General features: G+C 36.9%; 1 protein-coding gene across 1 annotated transcript in view; it reads left to right on the plus strand.

Moving 5' to 3' along the window:
- The window catches only part of eys (eyes shut homolog), a 407,203-nt gene that overhangs the window by 376,166 nt on the left and 9,604 nt on the right, over positions 1–21,433 (plus strand). Inside the window, exons 39-41 of the mRNA XM_056471602.1 lie at positions 4,707–4,879; positions 17,133–17,315; positions 20,094–20,260. Of these exons, the coding sequence (XP_056327577.1) occupies positions 4,707–4,879; positions 17,133–17,315; positions 20,094–20,260 (523 nt within the window). The remainder of the gene's footprint in view (positions 1–4,706; positions 4,880–17,132; positions 17,316–20,093; positions 20,261–21,433) is intronic.

A 21,433-nucleotide genomic window follows, 5' to 3' on the forward strand; every position in this document is an offset into this window, starting at 1 on the left:
AATAATTAATGTGTAATAAAATGAATATTTAATTATATGAATTAAGGCATCAATATGAATGGTTTGTGGAAACAAGGAGGTGCTATTTTTTACAATCATTATATTTAACCAGTAACTAAGACAAATGTGTGCAACAATTGCATTTATGTTATAAAAACATGGAACAATAGATTTTTGCGGTAATTAAAGATCAAATGTTGTATCATTTTAAATGCCTGATGCAGAGGCATGAACCATCCTATGCAAGCTAAGTGCATTTCAAATTCTTTAAGGCACAGCAAACCATTGATTATCCTGCTTTATCTATGGTCATTTACCAAGTTATAGACTTAAAATTTTTGCTCTTTTTTGCACAGTTATGGCATGTTAGATTTCAGTCATAGTCAGAAAAAAGGGAGCATGTCCACAAGAGAGATTGTGTTTGCTTGTAAATGACACAAGTCATTAGACGCATATCTAAAAGTTCATAGTAATGTGTTAGCTACCTCTTCGCTAATATTTCTGAGCATATTTTGCGAGTTGGTTGATCTCCATCAGCTCCCTTGTGTAGCACGTTAGGGTCTTTGAGATTAAACAGAATAATGAAGGTCCAGTCAAATGTCACTGAGTTACTATGGTTACTACTAATGTTTAAGCAAAGCGCATTTATTTTGAACTACTGTATGATCAAAATTAACATGAACTACCAGGGCATATCTTTTTGCACACCTACCAGCCAATCAGAATCAAGATTTTCAACAGACCATGAAATACTACCCTACTGAAAAATCCATCTTAAACCAGCCTAGGATGGTTGGCTGGTTTTATCTGGTCGACCAGCCTGGTTTTAGAGGGGTTTTGGCCATTTCCAGGCTGGTTTCCAGCCATTTCCAGCCTGATCTTAGCTGGTCAGGCTGGAAAATGACCAGCTAAAACCAGCTTGACCAGCCAAAACCAACTATGTCCAGCTTAAACCAGGCTGGTCAAGCTGGTTTTAGCTGGATTTTGCTGGTCATTTTCCAGCCTAGGCTGGTTTAAGCTGGATTTTTCAGCAGGGTATATATAATAATGTTATCTGTACCTTGTAATGACGTGACTGGCTAATCAGAATGAAGTATTACAGAGAGCAGTATGATCTATTTGGTTTATATTCCATTTAATTTAAAGCATTACCGGAGTATTTTGTATTTGTGTGTGCGTGTGTGTGTGTGTGTCATTCACTTGCACTGGCTCTAAATCCCAGCGACAGAATGTAAATATTTCATTTCTGCTGTGCTGCAGCTCAAAACACATTATTAATTTATAGATCTGAAACTCCTCCGATGCTTCCTGTATCTGATATTATACCTTTGAAAAAGCGTCTACATCTTCCGGCACCTTATGAAGTTCTTGTCTGAATATTGCTTATCGTGCCGGCCCACCCTCTACCTTTCGCTTGGGGATAAAGGCTGGAATTATAAAAGTTCTGTTTGTGGGATTGCAGCTCGGCTCTGAGCCGCTAGCCGGAGCATTTCTAATCATTCGCTTACAGTGAGGCTCGATCAACATCAGCAGAATGTGAGTCTGCTTCTTCACATGGCCTTCAGGCTCAGTTATGCTCTTATTTAAATGAATCAGTGATTTTTTTATTATTATTTTTTTTTAACGGTGCACTCAATAGGTTTTGGCTCTTGTACACTGACTGTTGCTTGCTTTTTACTTTTTACTGACTCCTCATATAGCATTCAGGAAATGGGCATTATGTGACAGATCATTCAGGGTGTCGTGGAGGGGAGAGGTGTCCAACCTACAGCATCTAAACACTGGGGTACCTCTGTTCTTGGGCCACTTCTCTTCTCTATCTACACGGCATCTTTAGGAACAGTCATCCAGAAACATGGTTTTTCCTACCACTGCTATGCTGATGACACCCAGCTATACCTCTCTTTTCACCCTGACGATCCCTCGGTTTCAGCTCGCATTTCAGCCTGCCTGTCAGACATTTCACACTGGATGAAAGATCATCATCTCCAGCTTAACCTCACGAAAACGGAAATGCTTGAAGTTTCTGCCAACCCGACTCTTCACCATAACTTTTCAATCCAGATGGACGGAGCAACCATCACTGCATCCAAAATGGTAAAAAGCCTTGGAGTAACAATTGATGACCAACTGAACTTCTCTGACCACATTTCGAGAACTGCTCGATCTTGCAGATTCGCACTCTACAACATCAGAAAGGTCCGACCCTTCCTATCTGAACATACAGCTCAACTCATTGTTCAAGCTCTAGTTCTCTCCAAACTGGACTATTGCAACTCTCTGCTAGCCGGGCTACCAGCTAGTTCTATCAAACCTCTTCAGCTGCTTCAGAACGCAGCAGCACGAGTGGTCTTTGATGAACCCAAAAGAGCACATGTCACTCCGCTACTCACCCGTTTGCACTGGCTGCCAGTTGCTGCCCGCATCAAATTCAAAGCTCTGATGTTTGCTTACAAAGTGACCTCTAGCTTGGCTCCTTCATATCTGCTCTCACTTCTGCAGATATATGTGCCCTCCAGAAACTTGCGTTCTGTGAATGAACGTCGCCTCGTTGTTCCATCCCAAAGAGCGAAGAAATCACTTTCCCGAACTCTCACATTCAATCTGCCCAGTTGGTGGAATGAACTCCCTAACTACATCAGAACAGCAGAGTCACTTGCTGTCTTCAAGAAACGACTAAAAACGCAACTGTTTAGTCTCCACTTTCCTTCCTAATCTGCAACTGCCTCTCTGGCTATACCACTAACTGTGCCCTCTCTCTCTCTGTGCCCTCTCTCTCTCTCTCTCTCTCTCTCTCTCTCTCTCTCTCTCTCTCTCTCTCTCTCTCTCTCTCTCTCTCTCTCTCTCTCTCTCTTTCTCCCTCTTTCTCCAAAAAAAAAAAAAATTTACTAATGCTTTGCTTCTTAGACTTTTACACACCTGAAACTTGTCTATAGCACTTGTTCACTGCTGCTCTTATATTTGTGTGAATTGCTTCCTTGTCCTCATTTGTAAGTCGCTTTGGATAAAAGCGTCTGCTAAATGTAAATGTAAATGTAAATGTGTATACTTCAGGTTTGTTGTAAATATATATTTCGGTTTAGATGGACTGGATAAAACCTTGAGCACTGTCTGAAAGCACTATAGAGAGTCAACACTATTATTAGTAGCAGCATGACTGGACAGTGATCCTAAAATAAGGGCAGTTCTCTGCATGTTAAAATCACCAGGTTTTTTTTTAAGATTTTGGATGCCACAGACCCACAAAGATGATTTCGAAGAGATAATATTAGTTATGATATGAAATCCTATTTGTTAATATTAATAAATGTGCTAATATGTTCAAACACATTAGTGATTGAAATGTTTGTGGCCTGTTAGCTTTTTAAGCTTTCCAGGCTGCATTTATTTGATCAAAAAGTAATTAATATTACAATTATTATTTATATTTTAACAAACATTATTAATATTCTTTGATGAATAAAAAGGTCAAAAGACAGGATTAATTTGAAATATATTGCATCCTTGCTTTTTTATTAAAAAGTAAAAACAAACCTTTTAAATGTACAAACTTTTAACTAGACATGATCGGGTAATTAGGCAAGTTATTGTAGAACGATGGTTTGTTCTGTAGAATATCAAAAAGGGGCTAATAATTTTGACCCTAAAATGGTTCATAAAAAATGTAAAACTGATTTTATTCAAGCTGAAATAAAACAATAAGACTTTCTCCAGAAGAAAAAATATTATCAGACATACTGTGAAAATTTCCTTGCTCTGTTAAACATCATTTAGGAAATATATTAAAAAGAAAAATACATTTATAGGGGGCTAAAAATTCTGACTTCAACTATATATATATATATATATATATATATATATATATATATATATATAGTTGAAGTTAAAGATCTACAATTTATGCTTGTAGATCTTTAAGTCAGGACAGGACAGTCTAAAACATCTTTTAAATCTGTAAACGGTCTGGCATTCAATGGAAAGAAATACTGTATATATACCGATATACTGATATATACTGTATAAAAACAATCAATAATACTATATATATATATATATATATATATATATATATATATATATATATATATATATATATATATATATATATAGTATTATTGATTGTTTTTAACATATATATAGTATTATTGATTGTTTTTAACATATATATAGTATTATTGATTGTTTTTATACAGTATATATCAGTATATCGGTATATATACAGTATTTCTTTCCATTGAATGCCAGACCGTTTACAGATTTAAAAGATGTTTTAGACTGTCCTGTCCTGACTTAAAGATCTACAAGCATAAATGATTTTAATCAAATCAAGCGCTCAAGTACACATAGTTCATTCCTATTTGTAATAATATATATAATGCATTATATTAATATATAATGCATATAATACTGCAAAAAGTAACAGTGTTAGCTTAGTCTTGCTCTGCAAGATGACTTCACGTTGGTCTGGCAGGCAAGGATGGTCTTGAGTTCAAGCCGGTAATGTATGACTTCCATCCATTCTGCTCTGTATTCTCATTTGTATTCTCCTCTGCTTTTTTGACAGCCTCAACCCCCCAGTGCCCCTTCCCAATTTATGCTTTCTACGCAAACTCCACCAAAGGTAATGATGCAGTGCGGGTACATTTCATTGGTGTACTAATGATCTCTCTGTTTTTTTCCCCCTTATTTTGGTTCCTTGTGTGCAGCGATGCAGAGAACTGGTTCTGTGTGTGTCCTTCGCTCTACTCCGGTAAGCTGTGCCAGTTCACCGCCTGCGAGCGAAACCCATGTGCACGCGGCGCCACCTGCGTTCCCCAGACACAGCTGGAAGCGGCGTGTCTTTGCCCCTACGGAAGGCAGGGTCTCCTCTGCGATGAGGGTAGGTCCCGTCAAGGTTTGTACGCAGACGCTTATTTACACCAGCATCCACGGAGACATGACGAAGCCGGTGTGGCCGGGGGGTGTTTTGTTTGATATTTGTGGCATTGTGAGGTTTGTTTTCCTCCATCTTCTGCATGCACCTCCGTCTTTGAGGATAGACCCATAGGTGGTAGATTGAACTATATTCCCAGCAGCTTTGTTTTACTGATGCAAGCCGTTGAAATAGCATTCCAATTAGTGTAGCTAAGTGCTTTGTGCTCGTTACAAACTCACTAAACATTTACTGAACTCCGAGGCTTACAGTGAACTAGATCTGCATGATTAATTGTTAAAAGACTATGAGCTCGATTCAAACATCTACACGGTCTTATTTCTGAATGACAACAATTCAGGGATGTCCTTTAAACATTTGACAAGCATGATCACGAGAACAGCTTTCATGTATAATTATAAAAGAGATTCAGTATTTAGTTAATTATAAGTACTGCGATTAAAACTTTATAGTTCAGATATAGTTTATTTATGTCTACAGAAGAAATATAGCAAAAAATGCAAGCTAACAGTACATCTAAAACATTTAAAGGTCAAAATATATACATACAGGCAAAATACAATGATTTCTAAGGATACATTAAGGTTTATTGAGCAAAACTAGCAGTCTGTGCAACAATTTACAAATATTTACAACATTATTAAATTGAATATTGACCAAGCGTGAAGTCCAAGTTTCTGATTACATAAAAATATATGAGGGTAAATGAATAGCAGGTTTTAAATTGCAGTGAACTATCCCTTTAAGACCGAACCGAATAATACAAAACATGGTACAAATTTTTCATTAACAAATTCTCTATGTGTATGTTCTGTTTTTAACCTGAATAGATTAAATGCAGAGGACAAATCACACACCACACTACATTGTTACGCAAGCTGGTGGTGACACGCAGACAAATTTATTTGATTAATAAATGATTTGTTCAAAAGATTTGTTCAAAAATGCTTATTTAACCAATATGATACAAATGATTAATGAGTATGTTTACATGTGCTCTAATAATCAGAGAAAGGATGTTTACATGTTTACCAAACCTCTTTACTCTCGTTTACATGCAACTGTTTATTTGCTAAAAAGTGTGGTTATTTTTACAGTATTATTATCATATATGATGTTTATTGTCCAATGTACACTCACCGGCCACTTTATTAGGTACACCTTACTAGTACTGGGTTGGACCCCTTTTTGCCTTCAGAACTTAATACTTCATGGCATAGATTTAACAAAGTATTAGAAATATTCCTCCGAGACTTTGGTCCATATTGACATGATAGCATCACACAGTTGCTGCAGATTTGTTGGCTGCGCATCCATGATGCAAATCTCCCATTCCAAAGGTGCTCTACTGGATTGAGCTCTGGTGACTGTGGAGGCCATTTGAGTACAGTGAACTCATTGTCATGTTCAAGAAACCAGTCTGAGATGATTTGGGCTTTATGACATAATGCGTTATCCTGCTGGAAGTAGCCATCAGAAGACGGGTACACTGTGGTCATAAAGGGATGGACATGGTCAGCAACAATACTCAGGCAGGCTCTTGTGTTGACATAATGCTCAGTTGGTACTGATACGCCCAGAGTGTGGCAAGAAATTATCCCCCACATCATTACACCACCACCACCTGCCTGAACCGTGTTGTGCGTTCATAGATGCTTTTCTTCATACCTCAGTTGTAACGTGTGGTTATTTGAGTTACTGTTGCATTTCTATTAGCTAGAACCAGTCTGGCCATTCTCCTCTGACCTCCTCTGGCATAAACAAGGCATTTGCGCCCACAGAACTGCCACTCACTGGATATTTTCTCTTTTTCAGACCATTTTCTGTAAACCCTAGAGATGGTTGTGCATGAAAATCCCAGTAGATCAACAGTTTCTGAAATACTCAGACCAGCCCATCTGGCACCAACAAGCATGCCACATTCAAAGTCACTTAAATAACTTTTCTTCCCCATTCTGATGCTCGTTTTGAACTGCAGCATATGGTCTTGACCATGTTTACATGCCTAAATGCATTGAGTTGCTGCCATGTGATTGGCTGATTTGAAATTTGCATTAACGAGCAGTTGGACAGTTGTACCTAATAAAGTGGCCAGGTGAGTGTATTTAAAGCAATTATTCGAATTTACCTGAAAAATAAAATTAAGTAAATGAACCGTGCATAATTAGCATAATTGGGTTACATTAACTTAACAGTTCCAAGTTACAATGGGTTTACTCACTTTTTTAAGTAAATTCAACTAGTCACTAAGTGAAGTAACTTATCGATTTTAACAGTGTACTTCAAATGTACTATTAATTTCAAAACACATTTCCATGGATAGTTATTTGGCACCATGATAAACATCATAAGCTGCATTGACAGTTAATTATAATTCGGCAAGGTAGAAAAACGTGAGAATAATATTACTTCATCATTTCATCAAGTTATGTGAACAACTAACTTTAATGTCTTGAAGAAAACTCCCAGTCCGACTTAACTTAATTCCTGACCTTTCGTCGCGTCTACAGTTAATACACATCCAAATATAATGAGCACACCGAGTGCTTTAAATCAGGCAACTCCGGAACTTAATTTATCAAGGTGTAGTCACGGATTGTATTCGCTGCAATTGCTTTTGTTTTATTGTCTGAAAGAACAAAGCTGTGAAGACATACAACGGCAGCGTGTAACTAATGTACTTCTCTCCGCGGCTCTACCTCACAGTGTTAAGTCAGCTAAAGTCGAATATCTGCTTACACAGATAGCTCTTCATCTCCTCCACTGTGCTTAGAGGGAAACGAAGTGCTGCTATTTTGCTATAATCTAATTGGGTGGCGAGGTTTGAAGACCGCTTGGCACTGCACGCCAGGCAGAGCAACCAGACGTCGCTCTATCAGACAGCAATGCCAAATAGAGTGTTCTAATCTCCCAGTGTCACACCGAGTGGGACTGACATTTGAATTTAAAGGCCGATAACAGCAGATAACATCAATCAGTATTGATTAGTAGCCAAGGCCTCGCTGCCTCTGGGCAGTCGCTCAACTCTGGATGTGCTGGACTTCTTCAAATGAGCCTGGACTAATGGAATTATAGGAAGGGGGTGTTGAGCCAGTTTTATGCATTGATTTAATGCTGCATTTGGAAATTAAGCTTTATTTGGAAAATAAGATTCAGGGATCATGATCTTATACATTTAGAAGAATATAAGATTCAGGGATCAGGATTTTATTTAAAAAAAGATGAATAAATAAATAAAATAAGTTGCCAGGCAATATATAGAAGATGTGATTTGAGGTAGCATCCAAAATAACTGCTGGAATTACCTTTCAGGAAAATGAAATGTGGGTCATCCCCCTAGAATTATTTTGGTATTATGTCTCTTAGTTTAATGTGTTTTTGTTCTGTTTTTCCATTTTGGCTTTTTGTTCTTAAAGCAGCATGATTATTGCACAAGTGTGTCTTAGGTTGGCCACAGAAGCCAACTGTAAAATGTCCTGGAAAAACTCAGTACTGGAGACCCGGTGTTCTGCAGATTTTAGCTCCAACTTGCCTCAACACACCTGCACGGATGTATCTAAAAGCCTAGTAAACCCGCGAAATCATGTTAATTGATTGCGTGAGACCAATTGAGGATCAAAACATGACCACTTTGGACAGAAATTTATAATATGGACCAATCGCTCTCTTTTTTTAAGTGTCTAATCATCTTGTTTAATCCCACCCCTTTTCGCAGCGCCGTACTACAGAATTTCGCAAACTCAAACTCTAGTGTGACCGCAGCTTTAGAGCTTGATTAGCTAGCCCAGGTGTGTCTGAACTTTGCAGGACACCGGCCCTCCAGGACCATGTTTGGGCACCCCTGTCTTAAAGGGATAGATCATCCTAAAATGAAAACCTACTCACTCTCAAGTTGTTTCATACCTTTATAAGTTTCTTTTTTCTGTTGAACTCAAAATAAGTTATTTTGAAAAATGTTAGAAACAGGTTATCATTGAGTTTCATAGTATGAAGAGCAAATGTGGAGGACAGTGGTTACAGGTTTTCAGCGTTTGAAGAAGATTTTTTATTCTCTAAAAGTGTGAACATGTCAACCTGATTTACCATCCATAGATTAATAGACATGTATTTTGAGGAAAAAGGGCGACAACTGGTGTGGTGTATTTTGAGAAGGCGACAATTGGTTGTGTGTAGAATGTGTGTCCTGGGGCTTGTTTCATAAACGTTCATAAAACTAATCTAACAAATAATAAACTGAAGATGAGTCCAAAAATTAGTACACCCAAATTAAAATGTTGGGGGAAAATATTAAACAAAATTTTAATAAACAGGAAAAGTGATCAGCAATAAAAAATTAAATAAAACAAAAAAAAAAAATATATATATATATATATATAAAATTTTGTTTAAATGTTGTAGTTTGTATCTGTTTTGTTTGCATTTTTTTTTATTATTTAAATGTATTATCGTTCTATTCTTAACAATGTTTGGTGTGTAAGAGGCTAAATTATTATATGCGTTTGTTTATATGACAAAACATGTATTTTTGACTCAAGAAGGTCCATACTGACTCCAAAGGCAGATACTGATAAGATCAGGGACTGGTATGTGGACTTTGGGGGTTTTACGATGTGGTCACATGTTGATTGGTCAGTTTGAATGTCTCAGCATTTGGGCTTTAGTCACATGGTCAAGAAAGATACAAAATAGGTGGTAAAACGCTGCTCTGTCTCTTTTCTTTTCCTGGCCTGTCTTTCCTGGTCTGCTTTCCTCCTCTGGTCCTCTCCACCTCTGAATCTTCTCTGACTCTACTGCAGTCAGGCTAACTTCTGGGCCTGCTCTCTTTGTCTCTCTCTCCCTCCCCCTGTGTCTCTCCTTCTACCTCTGGTAACTTTAATTTTACATTTAAGCTGGGTACAATTTATATCATATGTTTTATCATTTCATATTTGATCATTTTATACAGTTATTTTGTAACTAATTCAGTTGTAACCATTGAGAATTATTGTTATTAAATCATCTCATTTTCAAGTATTTGTGAATTACTTTTGATTTAACATCAACACTTAACTGTTCCATATTGCAATACAATACAATCACATAATATCAACGCTCTCCCACATTTATAGCTATTAATACTGCCCATTCGGCAGAACTACAGTTCGAACCGCTGTGGTAATTAACCCATTCCTACAGGTGCATGATATTTACTATTAAGTGACTATAAAGTTTTAATCATTATTAAGAGGTTAAGTGAATTAAAATAGCATCAAATTACGACAGGTGAATGTTTAATCGAATTAATGAAGGTGAATATCACCTTGATTAAGCTTGAACTTAAGAGTTAGCCTGAGAGTTAACCTGCCCCGGACCAGGCTAGTTTCCCAGTATAAGTTGCCAGAGTAACTGAGTTTGATCTCTCGCAAATTTGATTTATGAAACCGAATCCGCCATTAATAAACCTGACTTAATAAAATAAGCCTGGCTTTTTTGTAAGCTTGGTTTATGGAAAAGCACCCTGCTGAGGAATGTGTGAGGTCACCAATGTTTGGAGCTGCTGGAGAATGAGTTTATATGAAGTTATATCTGTGAGAGGCTTTCAGGATAGTGAGTGACATTATAAAATTAATGTATGTATGGCAATGTATGTAAACACTCAGTAGAGATTGCATCTATGACAGGTAACTCTGATGTGAAAACAGGTGTTTGTATTGCAGAGGACAGGGCCCAGAATAACATGAGCACCTAAAGTTATACTGAACCTCTCACAGACACTTTAGATTGTCCTGGGAAGAGACTAGAGATGGGTCTGCTTATGGACCTGTGATGTGACTATTGCGAATGATCACATTGCGATATCGATGCTGAAACATTATATTGTGCAGCCCTAATTTTAGCTGACGCAAATATCACTGTTATTAATTGTGTCATTTCATATTGTGTTATTTATTATAATCCACTGGCATTGATAGATTGATGTATCGATTTTTTTTTTTTTTCATTTTTATTGCTAAACACTTTTATATTTAGTCATTTTATTTATTCATTTATTTTTATTTCAATCTAACCATCGTAAAATCATATTACCTCTAACCTACATCCGTCATCAAAGTTAACATTCAGCATCCAGAGGCATACCGATAAATTGATCTTGCGAATGATCATGGTATGCTTTTTTATTTATTTATTTTGTTATTGGATCTTGACTTGACAAGCTTAAAATAAATTCTTTACATAACTGTAAGTTATAAGTTTTGTAAGTTTTAAGAAGTAGCACTCAGAATCCACAGGCAGTCCGATAGATTGATCTTGCGATTGATCCTGTGAGCTTGTCTTGCTGGAAGCAGTTTGAGGCGTCAGTGGTGTTTAAAGGACAACACACCGTGCTCTCTGACGCACTGTTAACATCACATTCACCTAAAATAGACTCATAACATAATGGCACATCTGTCCTAAACCGCCTTAACCCACACATCATGTGACTTCCTGTATTTTCATTCCATCATCACCAGACTCCGCATCAGAAGATTAAAGAATCATCTCGTGGAAAGTGTTCAGGATCAAACAGATTTCGTTTTGTGAGGAGTTGCTCACATGTGCATATTTTCAATCTAGTCTTTATTTATTTCATTTTTCTCTGTGTCATGAGGAAAGGAAATCAGGAAAAGCTAAATATCTCCAGGTCTAGCACACAGAGCTGACTGAACGCTATTGAATTTCTCCAGAACAAAATCCTTGCACACAAACGGTTTTTGACTAGAACGAATGAAAATAAATGGATGATACGTCACCTGTAAAAACTGCAAAGAAGTTAGAGGTTGTGTTTTTTCCAGCACCACAATAATACGGCAAAGAGAAGCATGTAGTGCCTTTGCATGTAAACCATTAGATATGGTTATTTGAGGTATCTTTTGTACACTATCATATGGGATACAGACAGTCATTAAGGGTGTATTTGTACTGCACAAAATATAAGTTCTAACAAAGCATCTGAATATTCAATTTTGGCCAAGAAAATAAACCATCAAATTGGCAAATAGAGTGAAATTTTTTTAACTTTGTTCATTCTGAAAATTCACTAGATGGTGCTATCAACTACAGGAGCAAAGATCAGTTGAAGAAAACGTTTTGCTGGTCCAAAATTGCATTCTATATTCCTATTATAGAACTGTATTTGACTTTAGTCATATTCGTATTCAAAATATTGATACTGAAATATTGAAAATTAAAATATTTATTTAGCCTTATACATCATCCGTGTTGGGGAAAGTTACTTTTGAAAGTAATGCATTACCATAGATATAGATATCGCATACGGACCCTGAGCATGCATCAATAGCGCCACCATATTTGTACAGTGCTCCCAGGCCAAATGTCATTCAACCGCACTAGTCAAGATTAAAGCCAATGTGAAGATGCTGGACTTTTGTGCTGTGTACAGGTGTAATGACTAGCAAACAAAGAAAACAAAGCACAGAGGCAGAACATTTCATAGGTAAGATTTAGTTTTTTACGATTTTGTATGTTACAAACATTTTTGCTAAACAAGCATTAATGATAATACAGTCTCTTACTGCACTGATCATAAGGCAAAGTAGCACCAACTCGCACTAAATCCTAGGCTTATGCTTGTTTTGTTGAATAAAATAAGCAAACAATGTTAATTAAACATGACAAGATGCTCTGGTGTCAGAAACTTGTATTATTGTCGGCTAAGTGAACGAGTCATTCAGAACGGAGATTCATCAGGGATTCATTCACAAACGAATCGCTCTCTTTGTTAGAATGAGAAATGAAGCGGGAGAGGGGAGAGTTTCAGGACACTGATTTGATCAAATTTAACAGGGAGGGTGGATAATACATTTCCATGCACATAAACACATGCTCTTTGTCTGCAATGCCTGTGCGGTCACTCATCCATCAACGTAATGTAAATATCTATGATGCATTACAATATTGATTACTCCCCAAAAAAGTAACTAATTGCATTACTTAGTTACTTTTTATGAAAAGTGATGTGTTATGTGTTATGAGTTACCTGCATGAGGCTTGATCTCTTTCAGAAATTGCAGGGTATTTTTTCTTTTTTTTAAATAAAGGAGCTCTCCATTTAACGACACACTGTATATCCTACACCTTCTTATACATTTTAAAAAATTGAATAATGTTACCTTCTGAGAAATTCCTAATGCTACACATGCCGTATATACAGATTTATGAAAGTTGAAAGCAATGTGTTTGCTAATTTTGTATTTTTGTCTTATTAGTTGAGTAAAATCCCTGTCCACTGAGACAATGCCGTTTTCTTCCATGTGTTCAAAATAATGAGAATACTTCTATCACAGAAATGTAAGGCTCTGCCATCTTGATTTTTGTCTGTTCCCACTGGGAGCTCATTCTCTCATTGAGTGTGATTCAACGTGATTACACTCATTTTAATTCAACAAACTTATTTTTAAAAGTGAACTTGTAAAACAGTAAATCAAATATTATTAGTTAATTTTTTTAAGTTAAGTTACTTAGAAAAGTAATATTATGTATATTACGTTACTTGTAATGCATTACCCCAATACTGTACATCATTATGTAACCGGAAGCTTGGACTTCAAGCTTGTTTCGAATTAGGAGATATTAAAATATTATGAGAGTTCCCGATGAACTAGTACTTCCACCAAACTTCTGAGGTGTGCGTTTGATGGACACATTTAAGTTCCCTAATAGGCCAGAGACAGGATTTATGAATTGAAATTAAATAAATCAAAAATCTCCTAAAATTAGTTTCCCGTTTTCAGGTTTTATTTCTTCTGTTATATTAAAGATGTATTATATTATATTTGAAAAATGTTGTTAGACCTAATTTAATTGAACAGTAATCCTGCATGAAAAAACATTATACTGTAATTTATACTGTACTGTTTTTGAACTATACTATAGTAAAGCATTTGAATTAATCTGTTGTGGTGATTCTATAATTGCTATGTTAACACAATAACTATAGCAGGCTAACAAAAACAAATCACCCAATACTATAGTTTTCTTCAACTATAGAGCATATTATACAACAATACACCATAATTTACTGTTGTAAAAACTACAGTATCCTACAGTATTTATTGGTTTATCGTTTAAAGATAGTTAATTCTACAGAATGTTGTTTAACTTTTTTGACAAAGAATCGTGAATTCTCTAATATAGAGAGTATAATATGCTTTAGTATGGCTGGCTACACGGTGGCTTAGTGGTTAGCATTGTCTCCTCACAGCAAGAAGGTTGCGATTCGGGCCCCAGCTGGGTCAGTTGGCATTTCTGTGTGGAGTTTGCATGTTCTCCCCATGTTGGCGTGGGTTTCCTTCGGGTGCTCTGGTTTCCCTCACATTCCGTGGGCTATAGGTGGATTGAATAACCTAAATTGTCCATAGTGAATGAGTGTATATGGATGGTTCCCAGAACTGGGTTGCAGCTGGAAGGGCATCCGTTGTGTAAAACATATGCTGGATATGTTGGCGGTTCATTCCGCTGTGGCGACCTCTGATCAATAAAGGGACTAATTAATTATTGATAGTATGGCTCAAAAACTACAGTAAACGCTACTAGTATATATACATTTTTCATATGGGATGTTATTTTTCCTATGGATGTCAGTGGCTACTGATCTTCAACATTTTCTAGAATATTTGCGTTCAACAGAAAAAAAAAAACTCATAAAGGGTTGGAGCCACTTGAGGTTAAGTAAATAGTAAGTAGCCTACTACATTTACATTTTGGAGTGAACTATCCCTTTAAGTAGCCTACCAGAAATCATTTTTGACTTCAAAAATGTACCAAAATCACATCCTTACCCAGGACTGCAGTATATCATAGGATGGTAATTGGCGTTCTCAAAAACTTCCCCGTCTGATTAATAAACGGCGGGTTTATTAATGAATTTCACTTGGAGCAAGAAGACGTAACTCAGCATATGCAGCATATCAGAGAGCCATTACATGACACAGCGAGTTAAGAAATACAGCTGGACCCATCAAGCCATCCCTGCTAAAAACGCATTCTAGTCCTTCATTAGGCGCTGTGCAAATAAACCGTGACAAGGTAATATATTTGCAATTTCAAAAGGCATCAATAATTCAAAGGGAGAGCAGAGGGAAGAACTTCAACGCTGCTCAGAGAAATCCTCCGGAGACACTGCACAGTTCATAAAGACAAAATGAGGGGTGTGGAAAACTCTTTAGGTAGCATTTTTTTCCGCTGGATAAAAAGTGTAAATGCTTAATGTACCCAAGCTGAAATGTGTCTCAGCTTGATGCACCAGAGGACTAAATGTTGAAATTTAGGACGATTTTCTGCCTCTGAAAATACATTACAGTAGCAATTTCAGAAATACTGAATGATTTTAGACGACCATTGTTTATTTGCAGAGTAAAATGGCACGGAATTACAATGGATAATCGTTAGCACCAGCATCTTCAACCACAGGAAATAATAATAATAGGTATGATTTGACAACAGCGATGTGTGGTGCAATATCGCCATCGCGCGGCTTTTTCTCGAACTGCAGTTAACTTTACCTCGGGTAAACTGTAAACTGGTAACTTTTCACAGATAAGTATCACACAAAGAGTTTGTAGAGTATATTTCTTCAGTACCATCGATATTTGAGTCGACATTTCACAGGAATTTCTTGTAATTATGCTTCACGAATGTTTTCCCCTACAATGTAACATTTAGCTGACTCTTTTGAGCTGCATATTATCTAGACTCTTCTTTTGATGCTGGTATTTTTATTCAAGTTTGAGCTTGAAGTTTTGTTTTTATAGTCGTTTTTAGAAACAGTTCTTTGAAACATTATATTTTCCAAGTTGATCTTGTAAATTAGTAGCCTATAAAAATAACAGGTACCCTGCTGAAAAAAACAGCTTAAACCTGCCGAAGCTGATTGGCTGGTTTTAGCTGGTTGACCAGCCTGGTTTTAGAGGGGTTTTGGCCTGGTCTTAACTGGTCAGGCTGGAAAATTACCAGTTATATCAAGCCAAAACCAGCTTGACCTGCCTGGTTTAGACTGGACATAGCTGGTTTTGGCTGGTAAAGCTGGTTTTAGCTGGTAATCACCCAGTCTGACCAGCTAAGATCAGGCTGGACATGGTTGGAAACCAGCCTGGAAATGGCCAAAACCCCTCTAAAACCAGCCAACCAGCCTAGGCTAGTTTAAGTAGGTTTTTTCAGTAGTGTAATGAGTTGTCTATACTTTATTTTATAACTATATCTGGAATTAAAGTGTAACTCTTATTAAATTTGGAATTAAAATGGAATCAAATTGTGTAAGTATAGCTAAAATAAATTATTTACCTTTTTTGTTGTCACCATTAAACATTAGGCCATCAAACCCCTGATTTGTATTATTATTTTGGGTTAGTCCCTTTATTAATCTGAGGTCACCACAGCGGAATGAACTGCCAATTTATCCAGCATATGTTTTACTCAGCGGATGCCCTTCCAGCTGCAACCCATCACTGGAAAACACCCATATACTCCCATTCACACACAAACACTACTGACAATTTAGCCTACCCAATTCACCTATACCGCATGTCTTTGGACTTGTTGGTTAAACCGGAGCACCCGGAGGAAACCCACACAAACACAGGGAGAACATGCGAGCTCCACACAGAAATGCCAACTGGCCCAGCAGGGGCTCAAACCAGCTTGCTGTGAGGCGACATACCCACTGCGCCACTGAGTCACCCATTTCTATAATTATTTCCATTTTTATTATGTACCTTATATTTTGACAATTTGGTGATTGAAATAAATTCTTCAAAAATTAATTGTAATTTAGGTGACACGGTGGCTCAGTGGTTAGAACTGTTGCCTCATAGCAAGAAGGTCGCTGGTTCGAGTCCCGGCTGGGTCAGTTGGCTTTCAGTGTGGAGTTTGTATGTTCTCCCCGTGTTTGTGTGGGTTTCCTCCGTGTGCTCTGGTTTCCCCCTCAGTCCAAAGACATGGTATAGGTGAATTGGGTGAGCTGAATTGGCCATAGTGTGTGTGGATGAGTGTGGATGGGTGTTTCCCAGTACTGGGTTGCAGCTGGAAGGGCATCCGCTATGTAAAGCATATGCCGAATAAGTTGGCGGTTCATTCCACTGTGGTGACCCCTGATGAATAAGTGACTAACACGAAGGGAAATGAATGAATTGTAATGTAATATTTTTTCTGATTTATTTTGCAGCTGTCAACATCACACGGCCCAAGTTTAGTGGACTTGATGAATTTGGATACTCATCGTATGTGGCTTATCCATCTATTCCCAATACGGGCCATTTTTATGAATTTCACCTGAAGCTCACCTTTGCCAATAATGCCTCTGCTTTGAGAAACAACCTCATTCTCTTTTCCGGGCAAAAGGGACAAGGTGGGTCAAAATGGGAATACTGTATTTTTCTTTTATATTTATTTCCCCATCTCTCCTTATTCACTTTGATTTCATTGCATCCCTCTGTGCTTATGATATAATGCGGTATATAGTGGATTTTGAAAAAGAAAACAATAGCTGGATTCATAGCTTGGATGTAAACGTTTTCCCAGCACTAGTGAAGGTCATGTTAGAGAAAGTGAGGTTCAGAAATAGTTCACTCAATAGGAGATATTAATGCAGTAGCTCTTGTACAGTGCACTGTAAGTCCAAAACACAACAGCAGAGAGAATTTATGTGTACACACAACGGGGCAATGATTTTTATTATCTGTCATAAGAAAAAGATCTGTTATGTATTAGGTTGCTAAAGAATCTCAGATGATAGTGGATAAATATTGGGCAAAGAATTCAAAGTAGACTAAAAATACTTTAATAAACTGTCTTTTTTATCACAGCAAAAAAGTAATAATCTTAATGAGAACACAAATTAAACATTAGGATTATTAAAATAGATTTTTCTGATGAACTGCATCCCAATCATCACAAATACTGCAGAAGACCTTTTGAAACTCGCATGGACCCAAGATTTTCACAAAAATCTGTCAAGTTTAGTGAAGGAAAAGTCATGGTTTGTGGTTACATTTAATATGGGGGCGTTCGAGAGATCTGCAGAGTGGATGGCAACATCAACAGCCTGAGGTATCAAGACATTTGTGCAGCCCATTACATAACATACCACAGGAGAGGGCAAATTCTTCAGCAGGATAGCGCTCCTTTTCATACTTCAGCCTCCACATCAAAGTTCCTGCAAGCAAAGAAGGTCAAGGTGCTCCAGGATTGGCCAGCCCAGTCACCAGATATGAATATTATTGATCATGTCTGGGGTAAGATGGAGGAGGCATTAAAGATGAATCCAAAGAATCTTGATTAACTCTGAGAGTCCTGCGTTTTCTTTGCCATTCCAGATGACTTTATTAATAAGTTATTTGAGTCATTGCAGAGATGTATGGATGCAGTCCTCCAGGCTCATGGGAGTCATACAGTATTAATTCTTTTTCCAATTTACCATGACTTTATATTCTATACTGTACATTATTTCTGTTAAGTGACAAGACTTTTGTCTAAGCAAAGTCAGACATTACTGTCCTAATTAAATAAATAAAAAATCAAGGCATGATCATATTTAATTTTGGTAAATTAAGCTTAATCTAGAGGCCTTTGCCTTTCATATAAGCCACTTTTGATCCCAAATGATCAACTAGAAGTCAAGTTATTATTTGTTGTTCCTAAAACTTGGATAGACAACCAGACTTTTGTGAGGTAGTGTATATAATTATTTATAAAATATATGTTGTTATTATTATAAAATAAGTATACACATAATATAATGTATAAATATCCGTCATATTTAAATAACATTCATTTTTCAAGAATGATAAATCGTTGAAAATGAAATATGAAATGTTTCTTCACCTGTAAGTATATTTTACATATTTCATTTCTTATTTCTACTGAATTTTTGACTAACCAATAATAATAAGTTGTAAAGTTTTAAGAGTAGTATATAATGAATACTCTAAATCAATTATTTTAGGAAAAATCTTATGTATATTTTAAATTTAAAGTTATGAAGTATCTTCATTCATTCATTTTCTTTTCTACTTAGTGCCTTTATTAATCAGGGGTCGCCACAGCGAAATGAACCGCCAACTTCCAGCAAATGTTTTACACAGCGGATGCCATTCCAGCTGCAGCCCATCACTGGGAAACACCCATACACTACGGGCAATTTAGCTTACCCAATTCACCTATAGTACATGTCTTTGGACTTGTGGAGGAAACCCACGCAAACACAGGGAGAATATGCGAACTCCACACAGAAATGCCAACTGACCCAGCCGGGGCTCGAACCGACGACCTTCTTGCTGTGAGGCAATCGTACTACCCACTCCGCCATTGTGACGCTCATGAAGTATCTTTAGCATTTTTAATATTAAAATTTGCTCCTAAAACAAACATATACTGCATTAAGTAAGTATTTACTTGAAAACGAAACAGAAAAACTTACTTTTTGCAAAATGACACATGCCTCTTTCCAAACTCCGAAATTTATATCCATAACCAAAAGCGACAAATCAACATCCTGTTGAAAATGTCACTCAGAAGAGGAAACCTGTCTTTTTGAGAGACGTTGCATCTCGGTCAAGTTTCCTCATGCCTCCAGCTGCAATAGCAATTTATTTTAAGGTCAGTTTCGGTGGCTGCTAACTGACACGTCACAGCTACGAACATGTTTAATCAAAAGACAGGCAGCTGAATAAAAGCGTAAGGGGGGTATGAATCTTCCTCAGTTCAGCGAGTGTCTCTCGGGATTATAGTTTAGGATGATTCATCGAGGGAAAGAGAGAAGAGGACAGCGCTGTGAATAATGAAGCAATTGTCAAGGGAGCTGAGCAGCATGGTGCAGGACCAAAATCAAAAAGAAGGAATCAGAGAGGATGAGAAGGCAACTTTTCACCTGATAATTGGTCAGATGAATTAGATCCTTCAGCTCAAAAGAGAAATAAATGACATTTTATAGATGGTCAGTTTGACCTGAACCACCAGTGAAAGTTTGACATACTTTGTTAATTTTTTTGCATTGCAAAAAGGTGATTAGTGAGCACATCAAAATGACATTTTACCTTCTGTTTATTTCTGAATAGAAGAAATCCCTGATGTTTAAACCCCACCTAATGTGCTTATTGTATGTGGTGTGTTTTTGTTTGTAATAAAGGTCTCAGTGGAGATGACTTCTTTGCGTTGGGGGTTCGGAACGGCAGGATTGTTCATAAGTATAATCTTGGTTCGGGTTTGGCAGCAATTATCAGCGATCGCCTGAATCCGAGGATCAGCATTCACACTGTCAACTTTGGAAGATACCTGAAAACTGGATGGCTGAAGGTGTGTTGTGGACAATTTCAGACGTTTGAATCAATTCATTAGTAACAGTATTGTTTTATTTTGTTTTTTTGGTTTACTTTAGGCACTTCAGTACACACCAAAATGTGTTTAAAGTCCTCTCACTGGTCAGACTGCACCTGTTTACATTCACCTGCATCATTTGATCAAATTTATTGACAACTTTACAAGCTTATTTTGACACGTTTATAGGTACGTCCTATAGCCATAATTCCCACTTCATTTGATAAATGATATGTACAATTAGTACACATAGAATATAATACAGATTTTTTATAATCAGTCAATTTTACAATCATGAATAACATTTTAAGATGAAGAGGTGCTCTTTAATTTTCACCTGAAATAACTAATCTTTTTTACTCAGAGAATCAGGCACTACCATATTTTTTATGTTATGTTTACTGTTATGAGCTATGATATTGCTTGCTTTGTAGGTCCGTTGGGTCAGATTGATTCCTTCAGTTAAATGGGTTCAGAGTTATTTTTCATTCAGACCGAGAACACCTTGTTCTGAGGATTTTGGACTGATTGTTTTGATGTGGATCTGAGGGTAATTGCTATGTGTGTGTGAGTGTATATATACATATATATATATATATATATATATATATATATATATATATATATATATATATATATATATATATATATATATATATATATATAACTTAGCATAAGGTTCTGCTCATTTACAGGAATACTAAACTATATCTAAATGTAAATTTTATACTTTTTCAAATGTAACATATATGCATTATTCAGTAAGCATACATTTATCACACATGACAGTAAATATACGATTGATGTTTTAAAAGTTCACACTCTGCTGATGATTGATTATAAAGCGTGTTTGGCATTCTGCCCCGGGAGAGAGCCTTGAGTTCATGAGATCCTCGAGCCCGGGGCTCCCTCCCATTTGCAGGGCGAGAGAGGAGTTTGAGCTCCGGTAGGTCTCGAGAACTCCCCTGCTTGTTAATAGTGAATGCAAATTATGCATAACCATTAAGAGAATATTACTGATTAATCACTCGTCTATGGTGTCGATTTGGTTTGGTCAATTTACTTAAATTACATGTTTTTGGCCTGTGGGAGGAAACCGGAGAGCCCGGGGGAAACCTACACAAACTCCACAGAGAAATGTTAACTTGGCCA

Source organism: Danio aesculapii, chromosome 13 (assembly GCF_903798145.1).
Source record: "Danio aesculapii chromosome 13, fDanAes4.1, whole genome shotgun sequence".
Classification (NCBI taxonomy): domain Eukaryota; kingdom Metazoa; phylum Chordata; class Actinopteri; order Cypriniformes; family Danionidae; genus Danio; species Danio aesculapii.